The sequence below is a fragment of the Geotrypetes seraphini genome, chromosome 12 (assembly GCF_902459505.1).
Source record: "Geotrypetes seraphini chromosome 12, aGeoSer1.1, whole genome shotgun sequence".
NCBI classification, from domain to species: Eukaryota; Metazoa; Chordata; class Amphibia; order Gymnophiona; family Dermophiidae; genus Geotrypetes; species Geotrypetes seraphini.
In genome coordinates, this window is record NC_047095.1 from 31,677,985 (window position 1) to 31,705,917 (window position 27,933).

Consider the following 27,933-nt stretch of genomic DNA (forward strand, 5'->3'; position numbering starts at 1 on the left):
ACTGTTTGACCAGCCCTGGTTTTGAGCTAGCATCCCTAGTGGTGTGTGGTATTTGAAGTCGCTGATTCTTGCAAATTTATGCCCTAAACCTGGGTAACTTTGCTCTGAAAAATAAGAAAAAACGTGGTTTCAGAACTGGGTCCGACCGAACTCAAGAAGATTCATCAGTAGCTTGCAAATTCCAACCATCGGAAACGTTAACCGAAACGCCCTTTTCCTCCTTCCTTCTCTACACGCTCTCTTGCGCATGCTCACCGGAGCAGGCGAGGCAGTTGCTGGCGGAAGGAGCTGCGGTCTCGTGCTCACAGTAGGAGCGGAGAGAGTGCACTGACGAAGATGAGCGGAGGGATGCGGTGCCGCTTGCTCTGGCTGGCATTACAGCTGCTGTCGTGCGGCTCGCGTTTAGCGCCCTCTTGCCCGTGCCAGGATCCCGCTCTCTGCGAGCCTATCGCCGGCCCCAGGGACTTCGAAGTAGGGGCTTGAGTTCACTTGTGCTATTCGGCGACCCGCGCGTTAGAAGCTTAACTGCAGCTTGGAAGAGGCGAGGTTGCGCGCGCGCCTGGCAGTCCGCGAGCGATTGCGGGTGGCCCACCTATGATCTGTGTCACCCGGTGGCTGTTGCTGCATGCGGCGGTTTCAGGAAGAGAAATGCGGAAAGGTTACTTTCCCTGTAACTGCAGCCCCGCTTGTTTTCCAAAATCTATTGTTTATTGTTGTTGTTTTTAAAAGACGAGGATTTGGGAAATTCTGGGTATCGGATTCTCCTTAAAAATAAAAATTTTCCGACGGGCAAGGTAGTTTCACAATGTGTGCGACATCTTAACTGTCCAATATGTGATTTCATTAGACGAATAAATAATGCTCCTAATGAAGCCATTTCCAAAATGATTTAAGGGGGTGCTAAACGCACCACAAGTTCATCTTTTCTGGACATCGTATGAGGCAACTTTTCCAAGGGGTTAGGAAATGGGATGCTTAATGGAATTTCGAATTTATCCCCAGGCATTTATGACACTAAAGGGTTTTTGCTCAGTATTGAGGGTGCTGAAGGCTTGCTGTACCACAGAGCTGGCTTCTCTGCCTGAGGATTTATTGTGAGAAGGCTTTTGTAAGGACAGTTCCCAGTAAAACAAAACTTAAATGACCTCTTGCTAGTTCTGTAGTACTCAGTGTCTCCACCTATTGGTAGTTGTGCATAACCCACAAGTATGGACAGATCCTTTGGAACTAAAGGAAAAAAATTAGCAGGTTAGATTTAATTTCTCCTTAGCTGGAGCAAACTTTGATGGCAGTTCCAGATTTTGACAAGTTTATGTTTATTCTTTAATTTGATATACCACTCATCCTCAGCAAATCCAAACGGTTTACAAAATTACAAGAAAATATAGAAGCAGGGAAAATGCTTGAGTACCTGAATAAATTCATGTAAACCGTTCTGAGCTCCCTTGGGAGAACGGTATAGAAAATTGAATGAATGAAGATCAAGAACAGCATTTAATATAGGTCAACCTGGCCCACTCACTCCAAGTGGGATGAATGCTGGGTAGACTTCTTCAGTTTGAGTCCTCTGAATGACAAAAGTCAGATTAAGATAAGGTTAGAGTGGACTTGGATGGCAGCATGTACATGGGATGTAAAGCATGTACAGGGTAGATTTCTATGATGGGAGCTCCAAAATTGGCAGGGAGAGATATGATTATATGCATACTTAAATCTCTCACATTCAGCACATAGACTGTGATTGCAGGTGATGTATATCTGGGGGGGGGAGGAGGTAGAATCATAAAGTTGATATTAAGGGGATAAATAATGCTAGTCAGTGGTGAGATGGGGAAGACATTTTTATGATTGACAGCAGCATATTGTATTATGTTCCAAGATTGCATCATATTGCCCATATGCCATGTTTATGATGCCAGTGTTGAATCATGAAGAAGAGGAACCTCCACAGAGGGCAAGATTCAACTCTAGGCATCTTGTTGAGCAACCTGACTGGACCATTCTGGTCTTTATCTGCTGATGGGTACTATGAGAGCACGGGAAAAGGTTGTGTGGTTGATCTAGGGAGGAACTGAAGCAGTAGAAGTCCAGTCCTGTGATGGGAACTTGTCATTTATGTAATGGTATATAGCATCTAGGATTTTAGACCATATATAAAGAAAATCTGTGTGAATACTTCAGTCTGAGGTAGATTCAGTACCAAGATCTTTACATTTTATTTTTGTATATCAGTTCAAAAGCTTTAGGAGAGCTATAGGGACTCTCATGATGCTCCAACCAAGGGGCATAATTGAGGGTTTGTTGTATTTAAATGTGTTTAATACTCTCGTTCAAGGGTCCCAAAGAGCTCGCAGAACCGTGTCTTTCCATTACTTCAAATTTTTCTTGCCCATGGCCAAATTGACCCAGAGTAAATTTACTGAGTGTTTTTGCTTCACATATGGTGGAGGCAGCAGTATGATTGCTGCTGAAGTGCTTAGGGCAGTGATTCCAAAACTTGGTCCTGGAGGCACCCCAGCCAGTCATGTTTTTGGCATACAAAGAATATTCATGAGAGAGATTTATTTAATTCATTTTCTATTCCAGTTTGCATGTACTGCCTGTTCTGCATTTAAATCTCATGAATATTCATTGTGGATATTCTGAAAACCTGGCTATCTGGGGTGCCTCCAGGACCAAGATTGAGAACTACTGGTTTAAAGAGTTCCCAGCCTCTTGTAAAAAAAAAGAAAAAAGAGGGGGGGGGACTCAATGAAGGTAAAAGGAAAAAAAAAGGTGAATGAACCGAAATAAGGGTGAAGATAGAGAACAAAACCATAAGGAAGCCAACACTTCCCTGTCAATTTACTTTCCCCAGAAGGCAGGTGCCCTAGAACAGGGGTCTCAAAGTCCCTCCTTGAGGGCTTCAATCCAGTCGGGTTTTCAAGATTTCCCCAATGAATATGCATGAGATCTATGTGCATGCACTGCTTTCAATGCATATTCATTGAGGAAATCCTGAAAACCAGACTGGATTGCAGTCCTCAAGGAGGGACTTTGAGATCCATGCTCTAGAACAGTGGTCTCAAACTCAAACCCTTTGCAGGGCCACATTTTGGGTTTGTAGGTACTTGGAAGGCCTCAGAAAAAAAAATAGTTAATGTCTTATTACAGAAATGACAATTTTGCATGAGGTAAAACTCTTTATAGTTTACAAATCTTTCCTTTTGGTTAAGTCTTAATAATAATATTATAATTTATAGCTAGAGAGACATATGTTCAAGAAACTTTTATTTTACTTTTGTGATTATGATAAACATACCAAGGGCCTTAAAACAGTACCTGGCGGGCCGCATGTGGCCCCCGGGCCACGGGTTTGAGACCACTGCTCTAGAAGTAGTGAAGTTCTGCTTTGGTGAAATTTACACTACATTTAAAAGATCTCCTTTGAATAGTTCTGCACATAGCAGCTCAGTGAAATTTTTATAGTGTGAAGCTGAAAATCTCTGCAATTATTTTTCTCATACCTTTTAATTGATGGCTGAAGATGAATTAACATTCAGGAACTGCAGATATTTCTAGCATTAATGTGGTTTAGTAAATAGGCCACTTACGACAAGCATTTATTTTTGGGAAAGGCTAAAGAATGTGCTGTATTACACTAGGTGGCTCATCTGTGAAATCTTTGCCAACTGTTGTTTGTTTGGTCCTTACACTTTTTTGCAGGTCTATGTGTTTGATGTTGGTGGTCAAAATTGGAAATCTTATGACTGGTCTCAAGTTACAACAGTGGCAGTGTTTGGAAAATACGACCCTGAGCTTATGTGTTATGCTCATTCCAAAGGATCTAGGGTAGTGTTAAAAGGTGGGTGGCAGATTATTTGATTATAATTCTTCTACCCCCACCATTCTATTTTCCTGCAGAAAATTAAAGGTAGACTCCTGCAGTTCTAATCACAGCATCTGGAGTTGCCACACATTTCCCTTTGCAAGGGGCCTGATTCCTAAGGAAAGTGAAGGTAATTCAGATTGATAGGGACTTCGGAAGAGGAGAGTGTGGTGCAGTGGTTAGATCAACAGCCTCAGCACCCTGAGGTTGTGGGTTCAAAACCCCGCGCTGCTCCCTGTGACCCCAGACAAGTCATTAATCTTCCACTGCCCAGGTACATTAGATAGATTGTGAGCCCACCAGGACAGATAGGGAAAATGCTTGCAGTATCTGTAAAAGATATGTAAACCACTGAGAACTAAGATTCAGCGTTATATCAAATTTGAATAAATAGAAACAGAAACCACCATCTATCGCTGTTTAGTAAAAGGAGCCCCTTAGATTAGATAGTCATGTAAAAAAATTAGGACACCCTATGAAATATTCAGTTCTTTTCTTAAGAAATCTTCATATATCGATGTCAAATCTTTTATTTTATTTATCTCTGGAAAAGAAAGTGATGTAATTGCAGGTAAACAACACAAATTTTCCTTGATTTACTCATGAAACAAAAGATATCCACAAAAATGTGTGTTCTGAGGAATAAATTAGGACACCCTACACCCCAATAGCTAGTGTTACCCCCTTTGGCTGAGATAACTGCAGTGAGACACTTCTTGTAGCTATCTACCAGTCTCTGACATCGGTCTGAGGAAAGTTTGGCCCACTACTCGATGCAGAATTCTTTCAGCTGTGAGATGTTTGAGTGGTTTCTTGCATGTACAACCCGTTTCAAATCACCCCACAGCATCTCAATGGGATTAAGATCAGGGCTTTGACTCAACCACTCCAGGACTCTCCATTTCTTAGGGCTCCTTTTCGCTAGTGGTTTTAGCGCACGCTAGACACTAACGCCTCCATAGAGCTGGCAGTAGTATTTTCCATGTAGCGCGGGGATAGTGCGCACTAAAAACACTAGCGCACCTTCGTAAGAGGAGCCCTTAGTTTTCAGCCAGCGCTTGGTGGATTTACTGGTATGTTTTGGGTCATTGTAATGTTGCAGGGTCCAGTTCCACTTCAGTTTTAATACACAGTAGAATACACAACTTTATACACAGTAGAATTCATGGTGGATTTTATGATGGTGAGCTGGCCAGGTCCTGCTGCAGCATAGCATCCCCAAACCATAACACTTCCACCTCCATGCTTCACAGTTGGTATGAGGTTCTTTTCCTGGAATGCTGTATTTGGTGTATGCCAAACATATCCTCTTCTGGTGTCCAAATAATTCAATTTTAGACTCATCTGTTCATAGAACACTATTTCAGAAGTCTTGGTGTTTGTCTACGCTCTCTCTGGCAAACTTCAGTCAGGCCTTGATGTTTCTCTTAGAGAGCAAAGGTTTCCTCCTTGCACACCTCCCATTCAAGTTAAATTTGTGCAGTCTCTTTCTGATTGTAGAGGCATGCACTTTAACATCAACAGTAGCAAGAGCCTGCTGTAGGTCCCGTGATGACATTTTAGGGTTTTTGGAGACTTCTTTTAGCATCTTGCAGTCTGTTATGTGAACATTTCTTAAGAAAGAACTGAATATTTCATTGGGTGTTCTAATTTTTTTACATGACTGTAAATGTTACACTCACTTGTATTAACTAAACATTTTTGGGCTGTAAAAAATTTGCTACTGAACATATAAAAATGGTGGTTTTATTTATTAGGATTTATATATCATCTTTTTGAAGAAATGTACTCAAGGCTATATCAGTAAGAATAAGTCAAACAAGCAATTACAGCAGTAAAAAAAATCAGATTGCAATACAAAGTATGGCATAGTATGTTATATTACAAAGCCAACACAATACACGATAAAACATTTTAATAGACAGCATATGGTTAAATTTTATTTAATATATTGTCCTTCCTTACAAAATAAAACGATAACAATCCAAATAAATTTAAAACTATAATAAAATATTAAAAAGGAACTCGATTTAGTTAGAAAAGAAAAACAAAGAATAACAAAACCAGAATGTGTCACTAGTAAACCCTTGTGATGCTTGAACCATTCAGCTCTGCAGAAAAAGCCTTTTTAAAAAGAGAGAGCAGCATAATAAAATAATAAGTCGGCAGCATCTAAAGTCCATTCTCGAAAAATACATCCCCCCAATTTTTTTTTTATTCCAAGAATCATCTATATGTAGCCGTTTGATCGTCCATACAGCCAAGTCGTCTATTTTTATACCACATTCTCGTCCAAAAAAATCGTCCCAAGTCCAAAATGCCTAGAACAAGACCTTTTGGACTAGGAGGGACCAGCAAAATGATGGACTGGCCACCTAGACATGGCAACAAACTAGTAGGGCACCTTACTGGGCACTGCTGTAAATTTCACAAAAAGGGTACTCATCACAACTCCCTTGCAGGTCAGGGTGAGCCCCCCACAAAACCTACTATACCCACCTTCCTACCACCCCAATAGCCCTTATGGCTGCAGGTGCCACCAATATGGCAGTATGATAGGGTTTGGTCGGCTCATATTTTCTACCATGAATGCAGTGGTTAGCGTGGCTTATGGGCCTGGGTCCTCCTTTCTATAGTTTACTAGCCCGCCCCCCTCTCCCCCCCAGACTACTTAAGACAGCTCTGTGCAGCTCTACTAGGCTTTCCTATGATGCCAAGTGCTGATGTTCTGGAGGCAGGTGTGTACCTTTTTATTCAGATTTTTATGGAGGGGTGTAATTGATCACTGAGGGAGTGTGGGGGGTCTGTACTATGTCCCTGCAGTGATTATCTGGTCACTTTGAATACCTATTTTAGTTCGCCTAAGTCACAACGTATAAGTTCCGTCTAGGCAGTGTCGTCAAACTTTGATTATCGCTGCAGGATGACTTAGTGTAGGTCGTCCAAGTGCCAATTTAGGCGGGTTTTTAGGCATATTATGTACCTCATAGGTTTTAGGAAGAGTGTGAATAAAAAGAGATTTTAAGAAGAGTGTGACTAAAGAGAGAGTAACAGAGGTTAGAATAAAGGACTACCGTATTTTCACGTGGATAACTGCGTCGAGGGCAGGAGGGCCTGGGATCCCTCCTGCCCGTAATGTAGTGCGGGGTGGGGGTAGGGGGTCGCCGTGGCTAGGAGGACTTGGGCTCCCTCCTGGCCCAAACAACTAGCGGGGGGGGGGGGGTCACCAGAGCCAGGAGGGCTTGGGCTCCCTCCTGGCCCGATATTGTCGGGGAGTCGGGGGGCAAGAGGGCTTGAGCTCCCTCTTGTCCCGATCGTGTCGGGGGTGCCGCGGTTGGCTGGGGTAAGAGGGCTTGACATCAGAGAAAGGGCGGGACCGCTGGAAGAAGCAGCGCAGGCGCAGGGCTCACAGAAGGGCCGGGACCGCCAAGAGGAAGCAGCAGGACACTGGTAGGAGCTTCTACATGATGGGGGGGGGGGTCCGGAGGCTGTGGGGGTGCGAGCGGTCCTTCAGGCGGGTGGGAGTGCGTGCGAGCGGTCCTTCGGGGTGCGGGTGCGTGCGAGCGGTCCTTCGGGGTGGGGGTGCGAGCGGTCCTGCGGGGGGGTGAATCGGACATCGGGGGGGGAACTATGTAAAAAAATTTTGTACAACGCGCTCACGCGTATAACGCGCAAGGGTATGAGCGGTTTGTAAAAACCACGTATAACGCATGCATTATATGCGAGAAAATACGGTAATTTGAAGAAAATTGCACAATTCCATAATTTGTCTGACAATTTTTAAGGACAGCATAATAGTAATTTAGCATACATTTGCAAAAAATGGTTGACCACTAATAAAAATATAAAGAATCAGTAGCAATGGTGTTGGGGCACGTAGAGGAGGGCTGTGCTCCCTAATAGTGAAATCTCTATTTTATAAATTCCTTTGTTAAAATACAAATAATCTTTCTTCTTAGTTTGACACTGGCACTTACAGCTTAACGGCTTCCTTCTTTAGGAGATGTCCTATTGAAGAATATTGTTGACCCTAAAAACAGGACTGATTGGATAACCCAGCAGCTGGATCTTGCCAAAAAACAGTTTATGGATGGAATTAACCTTGACATAGAGCAACCAGTAATCAAAGGCACACCTGAATATTATGCATTGACTGCCCTCGTTGAAGAAACTGCAGAGGCTTTTCACAGGGAAATTCAGGGCTCTCAGGTGACAACACATTACAATAGGTGGTATGCAAGTTCAGATTATAACTGGTAGACTCTGGTTTGGGGGAAATTCAGTAAGTTGTACCTGAAGAGTAGGTGCATACATCGATAAAAATGTCAAAATTAATGATGACATCAATGAGCTTTAACAAGCTCATAATGACAAAAAAAAATTAAGTTTAATTGGGTAGTATGTGCCTACACCCAGGAGCCTACCACCATGTAGGTGTGTTTAGGGGCAGATCAGGGGTGTGGTTTTTTTTTTAAAGTTAGGCATTGGTAGGTGTCTCTAACAGAATCGCACTTGCATTGTAGGTGTGGTAAACCTTGGCCTACATTAATAATAATAATAATTTTATTCTTATATACTGCCAAAGCCATAGTAGTTCGAGGCGGTTTATAATAAGAGTAGCTGGACAATCAGCGAAGATAGGTACAAAGTAAGGCTTTAAAGTACATGAAGTGGATACAGGGATAAGAGGGCTGGAACATGCTGCAAACAATCAGCAAGAATAGGTGCACTGGACAGACATCAATACATGTAGGCAGAGAACAGAGCAGGAATGAGAGATCGTGGTAAAAATCAGATGGAGTAAAGCGATAGGGCGATGGGAGCATTTAGGTGTGATTTTGTTAGAGACATCTATCATGTGATTGACATGTCTAGATGCCTACATTGTATGCGTCATTAATAGAAACTGGCCTTTTGATGCTGGAGTTCAGAAACTCTGGTTCAGTGCAGAGTACCAGATATTAGTGGTTTGATGTTAAGCTGCTATTGTTTCTCTTTCTGGTGATGTTAGTATTTTGTACTGCATTATATGACAAAGTTTTCCTTCTTGCTTGTAAGATGCTCTGCTCTTATATATATATTTTTTCTGTTGAACTTCAGCTTTTTATTTCTTAGCTGTAACACTAATGCAGCACAATGTGAAAAGCAATTTTGAGTCCTCCGAAGGTACTGAATTGCAATTTAACCTCCACAGGTGACGTTTGATGTGGCTTGGTCCCCAAAATGTGTGGACATCAGATGCTACAACTACACAGCAATAGCAAACGCCTGTGATTTTCTATTTGTGATGTCCTATGATGAGCAGTCTCAGATCTGGACGGAGTGTGTAGCAGGAGCTAATGCTCCCTACAATCAGACGTTAGCTGGTGAGTAGCAGTTAGATCTTTGTAGATCAGCTTTTGTTAATGTTCCAAAATGAACTGGCATACCTATCAGTTGCTGTGATTGAAGGATGTTTCTCATTGAAAACATGATCTTTGAAGAAAGAGGAACTCCAAGGGTAGATTCAGGGGTATAGATGTAAGGTGCAGTATTTTATTGCAGCCTGTTAGCTTTTTAATTTTGCACTAGTGCATACAAATATGGGTGTACTTTCGGCATATAATATGATAGAAAGCCTCAGCAGCCCTGTGGATTTTTTTTTTTTTTACGTACTGTTTTATTGTAATCAGTATTTCTGCTTCACATCTCCCTTCAAGTGATTAATAATACATCATTCTTATATTCCACGTGTATTCATAGACAAGTTCAATGTGCATCACAAACTAAAAGGACATTTACCTTTGAATTACAAAAGCATTAATAGAACAAATCAAAGGCCCTAATTCAAATCATCATATTTTCTTTATTATATACTAGTCTTTAAGCCCGTTACATTAACGGGTGCTAGAATATATATCTGTTTGTCTTTCTTTCTTTCTGTCTCTCTCCCTCCCGCTGTCTTTCTTTCTATCTGTCTCTCTCCCTGGCCCCCTTTGTCTGTCTTTCTCTCTCCCTGCCCCTGTGTCTTTCTTTCTGTCTCCTTCCCTACCACTGTCTGTCTTTATTTCTATCTGTTTCTCTCCCTGCCCTCTATGAAGTAGCAGCATTTCTTCCCCTCCCCCCACTTCCCTGTGCAGCAGCCATAGCAGCATTCCCTCCCCCTCCATTTCCCTGTGCAGCAGCATTTCTTCCCACCCCACTTCCCTGTGCAGCAGCAGCATTTTCTCTCCCACACTTCCCTGAGCAGCAGCATTCCCTCCCCCTCCATTTCCTGTGCAGCAGCAACAGCATTTTCCTTCCCCCCCTTCCCTGTGCAGCAACATTTCACTCCCCCACCCCACTTACCTGTGCAGCAACAGCAGCAGTATTTCCCTCCCCCTCCACATCCCTGTGCAGCAGCATTTCCCCCTCCCCTTTCCCTTCCCGCGGTCTGGCCTGCTCCCTTAGTCCCTTGTCGCCCCCCCTTCCCTTCCCGCATTCTAGCCTGCAGGATTAGTTCAACTTGTCCTAGTCGGAGTTTATTTTTAAGTTTAAAGGTGCCGCCGCGGCTCCTTTCATGATCGCCGCCTGTGTCAGAAGCCTTCTCCAACGCAGGTGTGGCTCGTGAGAGGAGCCGCCACAGTGGCTTTTAACTTAAAAATAAACTTCGGCTGGTAGGGCCGTATTTCCTGGATGGAGGACTGCGCGAGGTGGAGATGACCGGCCACTGGCACAGCTAAGCGCGCATGCGCACTCCTACCGACCAGGGACCTAAGGATCATGGATCATGCAGGTAAGAGTGCGCATGCGCACTTAGCGTTTTATTATAGTAGATTCATCATATTCCTTTACTCGCGAGTTGATTACAGAAGGATGAAATTCACATTCTTCTGCTCCGTCTCTTTCTCCAGTGCTGTAGAGCCCTCTTCAGTGTTTTCCTGTTGCAAGCGAGTTGAGAAGGTGTGATTCTGATGTTAGCCTTTATCTTCAGGCTGGCCTAGAAAAGGGGCTGGCAGTAGATCCCTCAAAGTGCAAGTTGTGGGTCAAAGTGTTGAACTTGCTAGATGTACAGAGAAATCTTCTTCGACGGGAGTCAAACTCGCCTGTCAGGCAGGCAGCCAACGACGGAATGAGGCCAGATTGGCCCATCCGTCCCAAAGCTCCGCCTACTGGTGGGGCCTAAGGCGCCTGGGCCAATCAGAATAGGCCCGGGAGCCTTAGGTCCCACCTGGGGGCGGGGCCTGAGGCACATGGGCCCAACCCGACCATGTGCCCAAGGCCCCGCCCCCAGGAGGGACCTAAGGCTCCTGGGCCTTTTCTGATTGGCCCAGGCGCCTTAGGCCCCACCAGTAGGCGGAGCTTTGGGATGGATGGGCCAATCCGGCCTCATTCCGTCGTTGGCTGCTTGCCGGACAGGCGGGTTTGGCTCCCGTCTGTCCGGCCAACTACACAAAGGTACGGGGACGGGGGGTGGGGGTGTCGTGGGGGTCGGCCAGGGGGGTCGCGGGTCGGCTGGGGGGGCGGTCGGAGGTTCTTGGGGGGGGGGGCGGTCGGAGTGAGGGGGGTTTGCGTCGAGGGCAGGAGGGCCTGGGATCCCTCCTGCCCATAATGTAGTGCGGGGTGGGGGTAGGGGGTCGCCGTGGCCAGGAGGGTTTGGACTCCCTCCTGGCCCGATATTGTCGGGGAGTTGGGGAGTCGGCGGGGCAAGAGGGCTTGGGCTCCCTTTTGCCCCGATCGTGTCGGGGAGTCGGGGGGGCAAGAGGGCTTGAGCTCCCTCTTGCCCCGATCGTGTAGGAGGTGCCGCGGTTGGCTGGGGCAAGAGGGCTTGAGCTCCCTCTTGCCCCGATCGTGTCGGGGGTGCCGCGGTTGGCTGGGGCAAGAGGGCTTGAGCTCCCTCTTGCCCCGATCGTGTCAGGGAGTCGGGACCGCCAAGAGGAAGCAGCAGGACACCGGTAGGAGCTTCTACATGATGGGGGGGTCGGGAGGCTGTGGGGGTGCGAGCGGTCCTTCAGGGTGGGGGTGCGGATGGGAGTGCGTGCGAGCGGTCCTTCAGGGTGGGGGTGCGGGTGCGTGCGAGCGGTCCTTCGGGGTGGGGGTGCGAGCGGTCCTGCGGGGGGGGGGGTGAATCGGACGTCGGGGGGGCATCAGGCTTTCAGGGTGGGGACAGGACTTCAAGGGGGAGAGGAGAGTCGGGGCGGGCGAAAGGAGAGTCGGGGTGGCCAGAGGAGAGTCGGGGCGGGCGAAAGGAGAGTCGGGCAGCATGCGCGGTATACGGGTGTGCGCGGTATATAAAAATTTCTGTACATAAATTTGTGTTTTTCGCGCGCTATACCCGTGTGCGTGTTTTACACGTGAAAATACGGTAATACAGTAAGTTTTGCTTCTCCACAGCCAAGCAGGCAAAATGTATGCACACTTGCTGGTGATGTTATCCAATGAAGCCAGGATGCCCCAAACCACTCTACAACTGGTTGTGTAACTCATTTTTTAAACTGAACCTATGCATGATCTGTCTTCCACCAAGCAGCCTATGAGAGCCAGGTTTTATCTGCCAGACAGACCTGATCCTGATACAGCCCTTTTCCCTCCCTACCTCACAGAGTAAATATTTGTGTATCTTTATCTTAGCAGTTTTCTCCGGTATTACTTCATTGCAGCAGTTCCAACAAAACTTTCAGGCCCAGCACTAAAGCCAGCGATAGTCACTAAATCTGTTTTGACAGCTTTAGCGATTATCGCATTTGCCAGCCGAATGCAGAAAACAACTCACTGCGTGGTTTTCTGCACGATCATTCATTCTCCAATCTGACCATGCAATTAAGCTAATTAATGCTGCTGGAATGGGTTCCTGATGCACCAAATAAAGTGATCTCTTTTAGCGATCCAAAAAAAGCAACTGGTCTTTAACCATAGTGTAGCCCTTTTTTTTAATGGACACGGATGCTGTGCATGTTACACATGCACAATATCTGCCCCATGAAAAAAAAGCACACTTCCTCATGATGAACCGGCTCTGGGAGGGGCAACTGTTTTAATAAGGAAGTCATCTGTAACAATCTTCCTATCCGTGATTACTCAAACAGCAGTCACACACTCTCAGTCACAGAGTCAGCAATAATATATGGTGCAGTTTTATAATAATTTTTATCAGAGGTCCTTGGGGATATCAGATTGCCTTACAAACAACATAGTTTGAAAGGGTTATTTCCTCATATTACCCCGTGGTACCTCCTCCTCCTCTTGTTCTTTTACTTTTTCTATTTACTTTTTTCTATTAATTATTCATGATTCTATGATAGAGTATACTTAGCTTTCAGCCTTGGCGTTGAGGGGATATATAGCAAACCTGGAAAGCAATCTTCATTGGGTTATACATGACTATGAGCAAGTGAAAATGTCAATGGTTAAAACTTCAAAGGTCCTAAAATAACAAAGTATGGGATCCTTTTACTAAGGCACGCTAGCCGTTTTAGCGTGCGCTAAATGCTAACGCGTCCATTATAGTCTATGGACGTGTTAGCATTTAGCTAGCTTGCGCTAAAACGGCTAGTGCACTTTAGTATAAGGATCCCATACTTTGTTATTTTAGGACATGTTGAAGGAGTCGGACTGGTTTTCCTGAGTCTTGAACTAAGTTTTCTCCTTAATAAAAATGCTGAATTATGTTTAATTGCAGACCTAACTTATCTTATGTTCTAGCCTGCCTACACTGGGTGTTGTAGCTTGGGTGTTTTAGTTTCTTACTGTGTATGCTGAGAAAACCATATTGTATTTCGCCCTCCTGGACATGTAACAGAAAGACTGCAAGGCTTAGATAAGTGACCTGCTCCCTATAGGACTATAAGGTTAACCCCTGAACCAATAATAAGTGCAACTTAGGGCCATTGTTTGTTAAGAAAATGTAACAAAAATAACAAATGAGAAGTTGTATCTAGCATCCAGTTGTCTAGCCAGGAAATGTATAAATGTCACTGTATTTCCTGTTTTCGGCACTTCTGAAGCTGCCAGCTTGGTGCTCAGGAGTCCGCATATGCTGAATAAAACACCTGTGCTTTCTTCAAGTCTCTAAGTTTTGTGGCTGACCAAAATGACCTTTCAATGTATTTTAGGACCTTTGAAGTTTTAACCATATGAAGTTTTAACCATATGATTAGCTGGAAGACTTACCCAGAACACCGGGCGAATACCAGAGGATTGGAAGATAGCGAATGTCATTCCAATCTACAAAAAAGGATCGAGAGGAGAACCAGGCAATTATAGACCTGTGAGTCTTACGTCGGTTCCTGGGAAGATGGTTGAAATGCTAATCAAAAACAGCATAGTGCAGCACCTGGAAAATCATGACCTGATGAGAAATAGTCAACACGGCTTCAGGAAGGGGAAGTCATGTCTGACGAATTTACTACAATTTTTTGAGAAGGTGAACAAACAAATCGATAGCGGTGACCCGGTGGATATAATATACTTGGACTTCCAGAAGGTGTTCGACAAGGTTCCACACGCTAGGCTTCTGAAGAAACTACAAAGCCATGGAATTGAAGGGGATATACTAAGATGGATAGCCAATTGGCTGGAGAGCAGATTGCAGAGGGTTACCATAAATGGGAGGTTTTCGGACTGGGAAAAGGTGTCAAGCGGTGTGCCCCAGGGCTCGGTCCTTGGGCCAATCTTATTCAATATATTCATAAATGACCTGGGAGATGAAACAAGTAATGTAATCAAGTTCGCAGATGACATGAAACTATGTCGGTCAGTTGGTTCACAGATGGATAGTGAAGAACTCCAGAGAGATTTGAACCTGCTAGAGAAATGGGCGGAAACGTGGCAGATGAAGTTCAATATAGAAAAATGCAAAGTGATGCATCTAGGCACGAAAAACAAGGAACATGAATATAAAATGTTAGGTGTAACACTGAGCAAGAGCGAACAAGAAAGAGACCTGGGAGTACTGATAGACTGGACCCTGAAGCCGTCGGCACAATGCACGGCGGCTGCAAAGAAAGCGAACAGGATGTTGGGCATGATTAAGAAGGGAATCACAAGTAGATCGGCTAACGTCATAATGCTGCTTTACAGAGCAATGGTTAGGCCACAACTGGAGTATTGTATCCAACACCGGTCTCCCTACCTAAAGAAAGATATAACCCTGCTGGAGAGGGTGCAGAGGCGAACCACAAAGCTAGTAAAAGGTATGGGAAATTTGAGCTACAAAGAACGCCTCAAAAAACTGAACTTGTTCACCCTAGAGAAGAGAAGAATGCGTGGGAATATGATAGAGACTTTTAAAATATTAAAAGGATTTGACAAAATCCAGCAAGATGCAGCGTTATTCACGTTGTCAAATGTGACTCGGAAGAGGGGTCATGGACTGAAGTTGAGAGGCGACAGGCCCAGGACAAATATTAGGAAGTTCTGTTTCACACAGCGAGTGGTGGACGCTTGGAACGCTCTCCCGGAGGAGGTTGTGATGGAGACCTCCACTAAAGGATTCAAGAGCAAGTTGGATGCACACCTCCTTGCTAATCACATTGAGGGATATAGGTAAACAAGGTCTCATCTGGGACCACCTAAGCCTTCATTAGCAAACACCTAGTTGAGCCTCCGCGTGTGCGGGTCACCGGACTAGATGGACCAAGGGTCTGATTCGGTGAAGGCATTTCTTATGTTCTTATATCTTTGTGTGCTGGTGCACAAACATTTAAGTAATTAGCATCTTTTTTTTTTATCACTTTATACATATAAACAGAATTCAGGGTTTTACAATAGACCTTTATTTTTCAACATTAGTTTTTATCCACATAATAATTTGACTTTGTATGTATCAAGAGATGCTTACATAGTAAAGTGTGGTTAAAATTGCAGAAACTATTGATGCAAGTAAATTTTTTTATACATTTAAAACAGGGTATGATGACTACATCAGTAGGAACATTGATCCTAAGAAGCTTGTGATGGGTGTCCCCTGGTACGGTTATGATTATAAATGTCTTAATTTATCAGAGGTAAGGGAAATCCATTATTTGGTTTTATTATGGGCAGGAGTCTGTGTTTTCAGAGGTTGAGGTGATAGCATAGTTGTCTTATAGAATTCCAGAGATACCAGATCTATCAAACTAGAACTTCAAGCCATTCATTTAAGATATGAGATGAAACATGGAAATGATTCTTTCAGGATATATGTATGGATAAAAAAGATTCAGATAATATTGTAAAGCTCAGCTAATTTTTTTTTAACAAAATGAAACTGAAGTAAGAAAAACTAGAGCAGTTGGTAGAAAAACATTTATCCCAGGACAAGCAGGCAGCATATTCTCACATGTGGGTGACGTCATCCACGGAGTCCCGACGCGGACAGCTTTTCAAGCAAACTTGATTGAAGATTTCAAGTTTGCTAGTGCTGCACCACGCATGTGTGTGCCTTCCTGATCCACTAGAGGGCGCATACCCTCCACATGGTCCTCAGTTCTTAGTTTTCCGCTGAGCCAGAAAGACCTTGTCTCTCTTCTCTGCGTTCTTCTAAGTGCCTTTCTGGCACCGCGGCTTCTTTATTTTGTTAGGGAGTCGCTGTGCGTTTGTTAATTGATCGTGTATTTTCTTTGTTTCAAAAAAAAAAAAAAAAAAAAGGACTTTTTATTCTGTTTTTCCACCGGCAGGCCCTTCTTGGGCCTCAGCCATGCGGCTAGGCCTCATTTGGCTGCAGCTGTATTTTCTTCTTCCCTAGCCTCTCTCTGGGCTCACCTCGTGTGAGCAGAATGGCCGGGACCCTCTTTCCTTCGTTGGAATCGGACTGTGTGCTTCAATCCCCGGTAAGTTTTTCTTTCTTTCTTTCTTCTAGGTGCATTACCTTGGTAACGCCACCGGCTGAGTCTCAGGCATTCCAGGCATCGAGTGCGATCGTGCCCGCCTCTACGAGACCTTCGATGCGTGCCTCCTTTCATGGGAATACTCTTCACGAGGTTGCCCTTATGGAGCGTACTGCTGCACCTTTCTTACCAGTTTCATTGGTACGGTGCCGACTTCTGAACCTCGACGGACTTCGGTGTGCCTCGACGTCGACTGGGGTTTCGTGCATCGACGTCGACTGAGGCTGTGTATGTCGACGGAGGCTTTGTGCCTCGGCGTCGACCTAGGCCTTGTGCCTCGACGTCAACTGAAGCTTTGTGCCTCGATGTCGACGGAGGCTTTGTGCCTCGACGTCGACCTAGGCCTTGTGCCTCGACGTCGACTGAGGCTTTGTGCCTCGATGTCGACGGAGGCTTTGTACGTCGACGGAGGCTTTGTGCCTCGACGTCGACGGAGGCTTTGTGCCTCGACGTCGACGGAGGCTTTGTGCCTCGACGTCGACGGAGGCTTTATGCCTCGACGTCGACGGAGGCTTTGTGCCTCGACGTCGACGGAGGCTTTGTGCCTCGACGTCGACTGAGGCTTTGTGCCTCGACGTCGACGGAGGCTTTGTGCCTGGGCGTCGACGGAGGCTTTGTGCCTCGACGTCGACGGAGGCTTTGTGCCTCGACGTCGACTGAGGCTTTGTGCCTCGACGTCGACGGAGGCTTTGTGCCTCGACGTCGACGGAGGCTTTGTGCCTGGGCGTCGACGGAGGCTTTGTGCCTGGGCGTCGACGGAGGCTTTGTGCCTGGACGTCGACGGAGGCTTTGTGCCTCGACGTCGACGGAGGGTTTGTGCCTCGACGTCGACGGAGGCTTTGTGCCTCGACGTCGGCTGAGGCTTTGTGCCTCGACGTCGGCTGAGGCTTTTTGCCTCGACGTCGTCTGAGGTTTTGTGCCTCGACGTCGACTGAGTCTTTCTGCCTCGACGTCGACTGAGGCTTTGTGCCTCGACGTCGTCTGAGGCTTTGTCCCTCGACGTCGGCTGAGGCTTTGTGCCTCGACGTCGTCTGAGGCTTTGTGCCTCGACGTCGTCTGAGGCTTTGTGCTTCGACGTCGATTGAGGCTTTGTGCCTCTACGTCGACTGAGGCTGTGTGCCTCGACGTCGACTGAGGCTGTGTGCCTCGACGTCGACTGAGGCTGTGTGCCTCGACGTCGCCTGAGGCTGTGTGCCTCGACGTCGACTGAGGCTGTGTGCCTCGACGTCGACTGAGGCTGTGTGCCTCGACGTCGACTGAGGCTTTGTGCCTCGAAGTCGACTGAGGCTTTGTGCCTCGAAGTCGACTGAGGCTTTGTGCCTCAAAGTCGTCTGAGGCTTTGTGCCTCGACGTCGTCTGAGGCTTTGTGCCTCGGCGGCGTCGGAGGCTTGTGCGCCGGCGTCTGAGGCTTGTGCGCCTCGACGTCGCCTGAGACTTGTGCGTCGCTTGGGGCTTTGTGCCCTTTGGTTGACTGTGGCCTTGTGCCTCGGAGTCGACTGGGGCTTGGTGCCGCAGCGTCGTTATGGGCTTTATGCCTCGGCATCGGCTGAGGCTTTGGGCCTCGGCGTCGACTGCGGGTTTGCGCCCCGGTTTCGACGGGGGCTTCGTGCCTCGACTTCGTCTGTGGCTCTGTGCCTCGGCGTCTCTGGCTCCTATTTGGTTGTGGTGCGGAGTTTGGTTTCCTGGAGGAGACTCTCTCCCTGCTCCGGCTCTATTGCTCCCGCCATGCGTCATCTCGCTTGGCGCAGAGTGTGGCTGTGGATCCGACCCTCCAGGATCGTCTCACCACCTTTCCTTGCGTGAGTACTGCGTTGCTTGAGGCCTCTCTTGCGGAAGCCACTAACCACCTTTCAGACTGCGACCGGTCCTTCGCCTATCGGGACGCCTTCAGCTGAATCCCTTCTGCCTTGGTGGTTTGGACTCCTTCTCCGGAGGGGCCCTCCGGATACCTTTCTTTTGTTATCTCGGCCTCCTTCGCAGCAGTCGCAATAGCTGCAGCAGCTCCGGGTTGTGGTCCAGCCGCCGGCTTCGGCGACTCCTGGCCGTCTTTTTGACTATTCTCGCATAGCCTCCGGGCTGCTCTCTTCTGGGGATTCCTCCCCTCCCTTCGGGAGGGGTGTCACCGTGTCTACGCACTGGGAGTATAGCCTCGCCTCTGTCGGTTGGGCGTTCCCATCCTCCCGGCTACGTCTGGTCCTGGCCCTTCGGGATCTGCACTAGTTTCTAATCTGGGAGCGTTTCAGTCTCTGTCCGCCCCAGTCTCGGGAGTCCGTCGGGGCGGACCTGGACCCAGTTGGTCTGCGCTCCTTCTTGTCTCGACCTCAGGGAGAGGGCCTTGTCTGTTTATACCGGACGATGGCCTCTCTGTCCTCGGTCCGCCTCCGGTCTTTTCTGCCACTGCCTCGGCAGGCCACCTGTCTGTGCCTGAATCAGCTGGTGACTCAGCTGTTTTCGACCTCGGCCGAGCTGATGCTGATGCTTTGGGATCTTGGGTCTCCACGGTTCATGTCCCGATGTTCGCCTGGTTTCCTCTTCGTGTTCCCCACTGCACCCGAGCATCTCAGTGATGGCAGGATAGGGATCCCGCTTCCCAGCGCTTTTGTGGTGCGCTGGTTTCGTTGGTGGGACACCTCTTCGTGTCCCTGCATCAGTAGGTTCTGCCGATGGACTCCTCGGCATCGGCTTAGGGGCGCAACACTACGGCCTTCGGACTCGGATTCTTTGGTCGGGTGCGGACCGTCGCAGCCACATCAATCTGCTGAAGCTCCGGGCCATTTACAATGCCGTGAAAGATTTTCGTTATTGGTTGCTGGATTGCGGGGTCCTGGTGAGTCCCGTCATCCCGGGGGCGATGTATTCTGTGACCAAGCCAGGGTGTACAAGGTTCCCTGTTACTTTGCAGGGGAGCCCTTCGTCTTTGGCAGGGGGCGTTACACCGCTACTTCTTTCTTTGGGCGGTGTATTTCCGGGGCGTGCAGCATTGTCTAGTGGACACGTTGCGTCACCCTTTTTAGCCGCATGAAGGGTCGCTCCATTCTCAGACTCTGTGGCATGTGGTTGCTTGGTGGGGAACCCCACAGGTAGTTCTGTTCGTTTTGCCCCTAAACTCACTGGTTGCCTCAATCTTGCTCGAGGATGTTCTTCCGGGTTCGCATCGAGGTGGATGCTTTCCTTCTCGATTGGTTGGGCAGGTTCCTCTATGTGTTCCCTTCCTTTACTCTGATTCTCAGGTCTTTGATACTCCTCCTGTCGGTCTGCGCCACCATGATCTTGATGGCTCCTCTGTGGCCCTGGCAGCTGCGGTTCTCCCTGCTCCTCCAGCATGTCAGGGAGCCTCTGTTCCTACCTCTGCTCCCTTCTCTGCTGTCTCAGAGTTGAGGTTTCTATTGCATTCCAATCTGCAGTCTCTACACTTATCAGCTTAGTTCCTCGCAACGTGCCTCCCTCCTTCTGTTTCAAGTCGGTGGGGGTGTTTTCGAGGCCTCTCGAAAGATCTCCACTCGGCAATGCTATTCCCAGAAATGGTCCTGATTTGCTGCGTGGTGTGCTGAGCACCGCATGGATCCGCTCTCTGCCTCATTGCCTTCAGTGCTGGTTTATCTGTTTCACTTGTCTCGGTCTGGTCTCGAATCGACATCTATTCGAGCCCACCTCTGTGCTTTTGCTGCCTGTCATCGGCCGCTTGATGGGACGCTGCTCTCCGTCCATCCGACGGTTTCCCGCTTTATGAAGGATCTCTTCAATGTACATCCTCTGCTCAAAGCCCCTCCGGTGGTTTGGGATCTTTGTGTGGTCCTGACTCAATTGGTGATACCTCTATTGATTCCATTGCTAGAGCTCTTTGAATTACTTCACCTGGCAGGTGGTATTCCTGGTTGCTCTCACGTCTGCTCGCGAGTCAGTGAGCTGCAAGCTCTGGTTGCGGACCCGTCTTTTCCTGTATTTTTTCATACACGGTGGTCCTGAGTACTCAACCCCAGTTCTTGCCCAAGGTGGTTTCGGACTTTCCTCTCACTCATTTCATTGTTCTTCTGGTCTCTTTCCTGCAGCCCCACTCGCCTCCGGGCGAGGTGGTGCTTTACACACTTGTCTGTAAGTGGGCGTTGGCTTTTTATCTTCAACGCACTCAGTCTCCTCAGACGGTTCCTCAATTGTTTTTGTCCCTCGACCCTAATCGGTTGGGACGCCCAGTTTCCAAGCGCAACTTGTCCCTGGTTGGCTGCTTGTATTTCCTTTTGCTACGCTCAGGCTGGTCTCGCGCTGCATGGTCGAGTCGCGGGACATATGTCCGAGTGATGGCGGCTTCTGTAGCTTTCCTCAGGTCGACGCCTATCGAGGAGATTTGCAAGGCTGCCCCTTGGTCTTCGGTTCATACTTTCACCTCCCACTGCTGCCTGGATACTCTGTCCAGGCCGGTTGGGCCAGTCGGTTTTGAGTAATCTGTTTTCTTGAATTGCCAACTTCCCTCCGTCCCTTTTTTGGTTAGCTTGGAGGTCACCCACATGTGAGAATATGCTGCCTGCTTGTCCTGGGATAAAGCACAGTTACTTACCGTAACAGGTGTTATCCAGGGACAGCAGGCAGATATTCTCACAACCCGCCCACCTCCCCGAGGTTGGCTTCTTTGCTAGCTATCTGAACTGAGGACCATGTGGAGGGTATGCGCCCTCTAGTGGATCAGGAAGGCACACACATGCGTGGTGCAGCACTAGCAAACTTGAAATCTTCAATCAAGTTTGCTTGAAAAGCTGTCCGCGTCGGGGCTCCGTGGATGACGTCACCCACATGTGAGAATATCTGCCTGCTGTCCCTGGATAACACCTGTTACGGTAAGTAACTGTGCTTTTTGTGCAGAGGGGCCAAGTGTATGCAACAGAGTACTCTCCTGGGAAAGACCATTTATAAGTGGGGATTCTCTTAAAAGGTAGTTGCCAAGATTTTGGGCCTGTAAAATCTTATGGTATTTGTTTGTTTATCATGTTGTGCAATTTTGAAAAAAAAAAAAGAAACTTGGCTTTTAAGGAGGACAAGAGATCAATTTGCAAGATATATGTGTGGCTTTTAATAGAGGTAATATGTACACAAATTCCTTCATTGTGCTATAAAAACCCCTGTTGAAATTTGCTTTACTTTGTGTTTTTCAGGATCACGTATGTATATTGCATAAAGTTCCTTTCCGAGGGGCTCCCTGTAGTGATGCGGTAGGGTTGCAGGTTTCCTACAGAGTGATGATGAAACAGATAAAAAGCTCCATGTCTGGGAGGTTATGGGAAGATCAGCAAAAGGCTCCCTTTTATGAATACAAGGTAGAGAGACATATTTATCATATGTAATACTCTGTTATATACTAAGCACTTGTGGGTTTGTATAGGAGACTCTGCAGAATAGTATTTGGAAATCAAAGTCAGAATGCATAGCTGTTTCAGGACTAGACTCTCACTTTGGTTTTCAGTGGTCTTTTTATCTTCAAGTAGCATCTTATTTGTATCGCTCAGAATACTACTTTCATTTTAAACTTTTTATTGCTTTTAAAAATCTTATTCCTAGATTTCTTTTTGTAGTTGAATTTATCCATTCACGTTTTTAGGTTATAAACAATTTTGATGACAAAGAAACAAAATGAACAAAATAAGCAAAGGCATTCAACACACACCTGTGTCAATACTTCCCATATGGAACAGCCTAGACTGTGAGATATAAGCCCTATAAACCAAGTGATATTGACATTCCCACAATTCTGCGGAGAAAATCCAGAGAATAATGGAGCCCAAAAATTTGAGCAGCGCCGTGGAATTGATATTATAGTGCAAATCAGCCGTCCAGTTATTAACCAGGTAGCAAGTTCTGGACCAACCCTTTATTTTTAAGATAGACTCATATTAAAAATGCTTCGCGCAATCAAAATGTCCTCCTAAACTCATTGATACCATGATTGTGACTGCTCTCATGCACATTCTGAAAAATTGGAAATCATTTTCGTTATTAGATTATACGTTTTGGTGGAACTCACTATGTATGTATCATAGGCTTGAATCATATGCATATGAGATTAAAATCACATTCCGAATCTCCATGAATTTAAAAAGCAAGAAATCACCCTGGTCATTTTTAGATTCATATGTACGCTCTGCTTTGTAGACACTCCTGTCTTCCCTTCCTTTTCTCCACCTTTCCTCTTTCTTTCCTTTCTCTTTTTATTTTTACTCTGTCTTCTTTCATCTTTTTCTCATACAGTCTTCACAAACAACTCCATTACTCTGAGCTTTTCTTAATACTATGGTCCTTTATAATTAATTTTATATTTATAGATCATATATATATACAAAACGTTATCTTATTCTTATGTATTTGAATTGCTCCTTGTATTTTTCAAAATACTCAATAAAAATTAATTTAACTAAAAATAAAAATGTGAAAGTCCAGTTTTCAGTAGGAACAATATAGCTCTAATCTCAGTGCCTATCTCAGGGGAGAGGGGAAAAACATTTTATAGTGGAACTTAGCAGGCAAAATGGAACTTAGCAAATAAAATGAATAATTATTGGATTGTTGGTTTAACATTGCTTCAAAATTAAATGTTGGGCAGACTTGATGGACCACACAGGTCTTTATCTGCTGTCATCTACTATGTTACTATTTTATTTTGATGGCTTTGGCTTGGAACTGCTCAGCAACTTTTCCAGGGTTGCCTGATCTTGGTGGTGAGGATCTAGAAAACTTGTTAAGGACTTGAGGAAACCAGGCTCCAGAGTCTGTCAGAAGATAGAGCTTCTACTTTAAGATCATCTACAGGTAGAGTTCAACTTGGGGTATAGGAAGAGTTCGTTTTGGTCCTTAATGGATGCACAGAAGTGTTAGCCTTTTTTAGGAGTACGAAGACCAAATTGCAAGTCTCAGTTGCACTTTACGGATGATTTTCAGCAACTTAAGATCTTAAGCTATTCTGCCAAGTAGAATGAACAAAGTTGGTAGATGGTTATTCTAAATGGTTTATGGTTTATGGTTCTTATTGCTGAACAAGAGGCTTCCACCAAATACTGAATGAAGAGATGTGACAACTACATCACAACTTTTTAGTTTCTTTATTTTTTAATACTTTTTGTAATTGTTTTTACTTTGAAAATGTAGTGCGTGCTGTGTAGATCAACTGAACAAATGCCTAGCTTAATGCAATTTGAAATGTACTTTTTAGACGGCAGAATGTGAAAATTTGACAAGAATGTGAGGACTTTTACGAAGCACTGTACATATCTAATTTGGAGTCTTTGTGAGTGAAGATGGCAGTGGGTCTTTGCAGAGTTTCTGTTCTTTTCATTATGGCTCTGGTAGTAAAGATAAATATTACAAAGTTTTGCCCTTTTAGTTTGTGATTGAACACTTAGGCCTGAATACTGTTAACAGCACCTGAATCAGCGGGCGCCAGCTGCATGTCAATCATGCTTAGGCGCTGTTAACAGAATCATGGCTAGTAGTGCCTAAGAAAAAACTTAGGTGCAAATAATGTAGGCCAGGGTTTTAAAAGTCAAAGAAGCACAAACAAAAGGTTGGCCTGTAGGCAGATTTATGGATATAACTAATTAGTGCAACATAAACAAGTCACATGCAACTCTCGTTTCTAAGATCCCATAACTGCACTCAGGGATTCGGATTTTTGCCAACTTATAGGAATACAGAGACCAAAGCTATATGAAATATAGATATAAAAATATAATTCACAAGCCAGCAGTAAATAATAACTAATTATTGTTCACAATATATCTGAATACATACATATATATTTCAGCACACAATTATTACACAGTAATCACTAAGTAAATTAGTAAATATGACTAATTCTTACACACAAGGTATAATTCCTTACAATTCTAAGTCCTGATAATAGCAACAATCACCAAGGGGACCTAACATTCCTATCCATAACCAATACAATTCTAGCTAGCCCAGCTGAAAGAAGAGATAATTCCTTTTCTCACCCTTTAGAATCTAAAGTTTAGATTATACCTCAGCAGATCTGGGAGATGGAATTCTTCTGTTTCCTCAATGTAGCAGATGATAGAACTTCTGGTCAGAAAAGTCCATCTGTCACTGGAAAAGCTGTAATATATATTAGCTAGAGTTCCTTTTGTGATAGAAACCAGATCTGTTTAAAAGACATTTCTGCATTCTCACTCTCGTCCGAGAGCAGGCCACAAGAGGTAACTTTTAACAGTTCTTATTGTTACGGTATAGTGTACAGAGAAACCTAAGTTTAGATCCGAGCTCCCTCACATCCACACATAGTCTAATTCTCCTCAAACACCTTTCTCCTTAGGTCATGTCAGATGACCCTCCAGGACCAATCAAAGCAGAACAGCCAAAATGAATAGCCTTTTCTTGTGCAGAGGCCTTGGAAGGCGCCATAGATGATAAGCACAGAAACACAGATCATAGCATAGTTCATAACTCCTCCAGGTTCACAGGAGCTGGGCATTTATGAATAGGCAGATGTCCTTGACTGGAAACACACAGTTCTTGTAAACACATCCAGAATGCATCAGGCAGCAACGATGGTTCAGGCTTGCTTGACATAAGTGAGGCCTAACAAGTGTGAGGCAGGAAACACTCCTACAGGCCCTTAGTACTCCACAGAACCGGGAAGACAGTTTTGTCAAAACATGGACCGTGTCGGGTCCATAGTTCCCCAATGATTTGGGTCCTAAGTATGTGGATTATTGGACTGTACTTTTAATAAAGCCTGCATCTTGAACATCATCTTCTCCACAGTGTTTTTGTTCTCATCAGAGTTTTAAAGGCCTACATTTTTTTGAGAATTGGGCCTAGGGGCACCTAACGTCATTTCCACCTCTAACCACGCCTACTTATATCTTAGGCATCGCTAGCTGCTATGCTGTAGGCATAGTTCCGGTGCCTACCCCATCAGGTGCCTAGCAACATCTATGGGTACTTCTTTTAATAAGATTTTAATTGGTTTTAAACAACAGTCAGTTACTGCACTGATTAAAGCAATTAAGTTAGGTGATGGTAGGCATGATCAAGGCACCTACCGACTCCTAAGTTATGGTGCCATTTACAGATTATAGGCCATAGAGGGTAATTTTATAAAACATTTTCCACACAGAAAATAGGTATTTCAAAATTGCATATAGTTTTATATGATATTCTAATAGGCATTCCTAGGGATGGAGTTTGATGCTGTTGGGATGTACATACATTGTGTAAATATGTGTGCATTTAGTACATGCACATGTTTACTTTTTCTTCAGAGAAGGTGTATAATAGTGTGAGAATTTGTGCACTACTAGGAGTCATTGCTTATGTGCTTATTTAGGCACATAAGCATATTTTAGTGCTTCTATAAAATAGGAAAAAAGAAGCATGGTTTGGATGTTTCATGTGGGCATCCCCACAACAAGGTCTTTCACATAAAAAATAAAGTCCAAGCATGCCATATTGAGATATAAGCAGAGGGGAAAAACTTCAGAAGGTTTGCATGGTTCTCAGTGTAGTTCTTGGGTTTTACTCCTGACTTACAAGACAGTTCAGTGTTTTGCTTTTTCATGCATTAATTATTCAATCCTTATGTATCTGTAATGTTTTGTGCAGGATGCAGAAGGCATTGCACATCAAGTATGGTATGATGACCCTAAGAGCATTTCCCTGAAGGCAGAATATGTGCAGAAACTGGGTTTGAGGGGTATTGGCATGTGGAATGGAAACCTTCTAGACTACTCGGATGACCCAGAAGCCAAACAGCAAACTGAAGCCATGTGGAAAGCCTTAAGACCATCACCCTGAGAAAGATGTCGCCCGCTGTCACAGTAGTGACTGCAGAAGTGGAAAGCATTTCCAAAGGGACCGTACTCCAAAATATTAACTAGCAGGTTGCTTTGATATCATGCTCGGTTTTTTCTTTCTGAAATTTCCTATCTATCTCAGTCCATTTTGTATGTTTTATTTTTATTTTTTTAAATCATTTTTGGTATAAAGTGTATTCCGCTTGGAATTCACATTGCTAACTAGCTTTCTAATTTTCCATATGGTGTTCCCTATAAGTTAAGCCCCTCCCCGGAATATGGTAACTCAACACCTTTTTTTTCCTCCTTCTGATTTTGTTTTTCTGTCTTTTTTCACACTTCTCTATTTTCTTTCTCTTACCCTTGGGATTATAAGAGTCCAGGTTCCTTGGGGAGGAACATTAAGTATTGCTTTCGCTTGTTGTGGGAAGCTTGGGGTGGGGGGTGCTGATATGGGAATAAGTTGTTTTTCTCAGATTGTATGATATTGTGGTTTGTATTTCCAAATTTAATAAAAATCGTTTCAACATAAAATCTAAAAAATAAAATAAGCTCCTCTCTGGTACCACACAAGGTAGAGGGTACAAACGGGGGATCTCAAAGCAGAAAGAATGAAAAGCAGGAGTGTAATATGAGTAATAGCTTGGAATTCACTGATAACACCAAACTAGTAAAAGTGTACAATGTTTCTAGGTTGTTGATAATCTCTTTTCAGGAAAAATATTTAAGAAGAACCTCAGAATGTAGAATCTCTACTCCCTTGTATATTCAGGGCAAAATTATAAACATACAGAGAGAGAGAGAGATGTACATACAGTATGTGGTCTTACCCAGTGACCTGAGGCTTCTCATTCTTTACTGTTGGCCAGGCCCATGCAGGTTTTCTCAATCTTCAGCCCCTCCCATCCCTCTTCTTGTATCTGATCATATGGCTGCTTTATCCAGAGCCCTAAAGAGATGACTTGGCTAGTATTCTTTTCCTCTTTTGTGCTTCACAGCTCACAGAGAATTAGTGTAGGAATCAGATGCCATGAGGTGTCATTCCCAACCAAATCCATGGCTTTTTATGCTTTTATTTCCCTTCATAGCACATGTAAACTGCTTCTGGAACCAGGTAATCATGAGCATTAAAGAAAATGGTTCCAATGTCATAAAAATACAATGGGGACGGCTAAAGTAATAATTAAAAAGTAGAAGCCCAGTATTGAAATACTTCCAGTAACACTTGCATCCTAGGGATCTAGCTAGGTACTTGGGACCTGGGTTGGCCACTTGGAAAAAGGATACTGGACTTGATGGATCTTCGGTCTGTCCCAGTTGGCAATTCTTATGTTTTAAACTCAGTGGGGCAGGTATTCAGTTGCATGTACCATATGTACTCAAATAGCAACTGATCTGAATATAAACCAAGGTGTCCTTTGTCTCCCCCCCCCCAAAAAAAAAAAAA

The 27,933-nt window shown here is 45.1% G+C and overlaps 1 protein-coding gene across 1 annotated transcript; it reads left to right on the top strand.

Annotated features, from left to right (window-relative positions):
• Positions 1-242: 242 nt before the first annotated feature.
• CTBS (chitobiase) lies at positions 243-27,933 on the top strand. Its single transcript, XM_033916892.1, has 7 exons — positions 243-471; positions 3,706-3,844; positions 7,869-8,077; positions 9,063-9,234; positions 15,734-15,831; positions 21,837-21,998; positions 26,296-27,933. The coding sequence occupies exons 1-7, from the start codon at positions 337-339 to the stop codon at positions 26,485-26,487; spliced, it is 1,107 nt and encodes a 368-aa protein (XP_033772783.1). The 5' UTR covers positions 243-336; the 3' UTR covers positions 26,488-27,933.

Coding starts and splice junctions, on each gene's coding strand:
- CTBS (XM_033916892.1), top strand. CDS start 337: ATGAGCGGAGGGATGCGGTGCCGCTTGCTCTGGCTGGCATTACAGCTG. Junction 3,845..7,868: donor ATCTAGGGTAGTGTTAAAAG/GTGGGTGGCAGA, acceptor TTCCTTCTTTAG/GAGATGTCCTATTGAAGAAT. Junction 15,832..21,836: donor AATGTCTTAATTTATCAGAG/GTAAGGGAAATC, acceptor TGTGTTTTTCAG/GATCACGTATGTATATTGCA.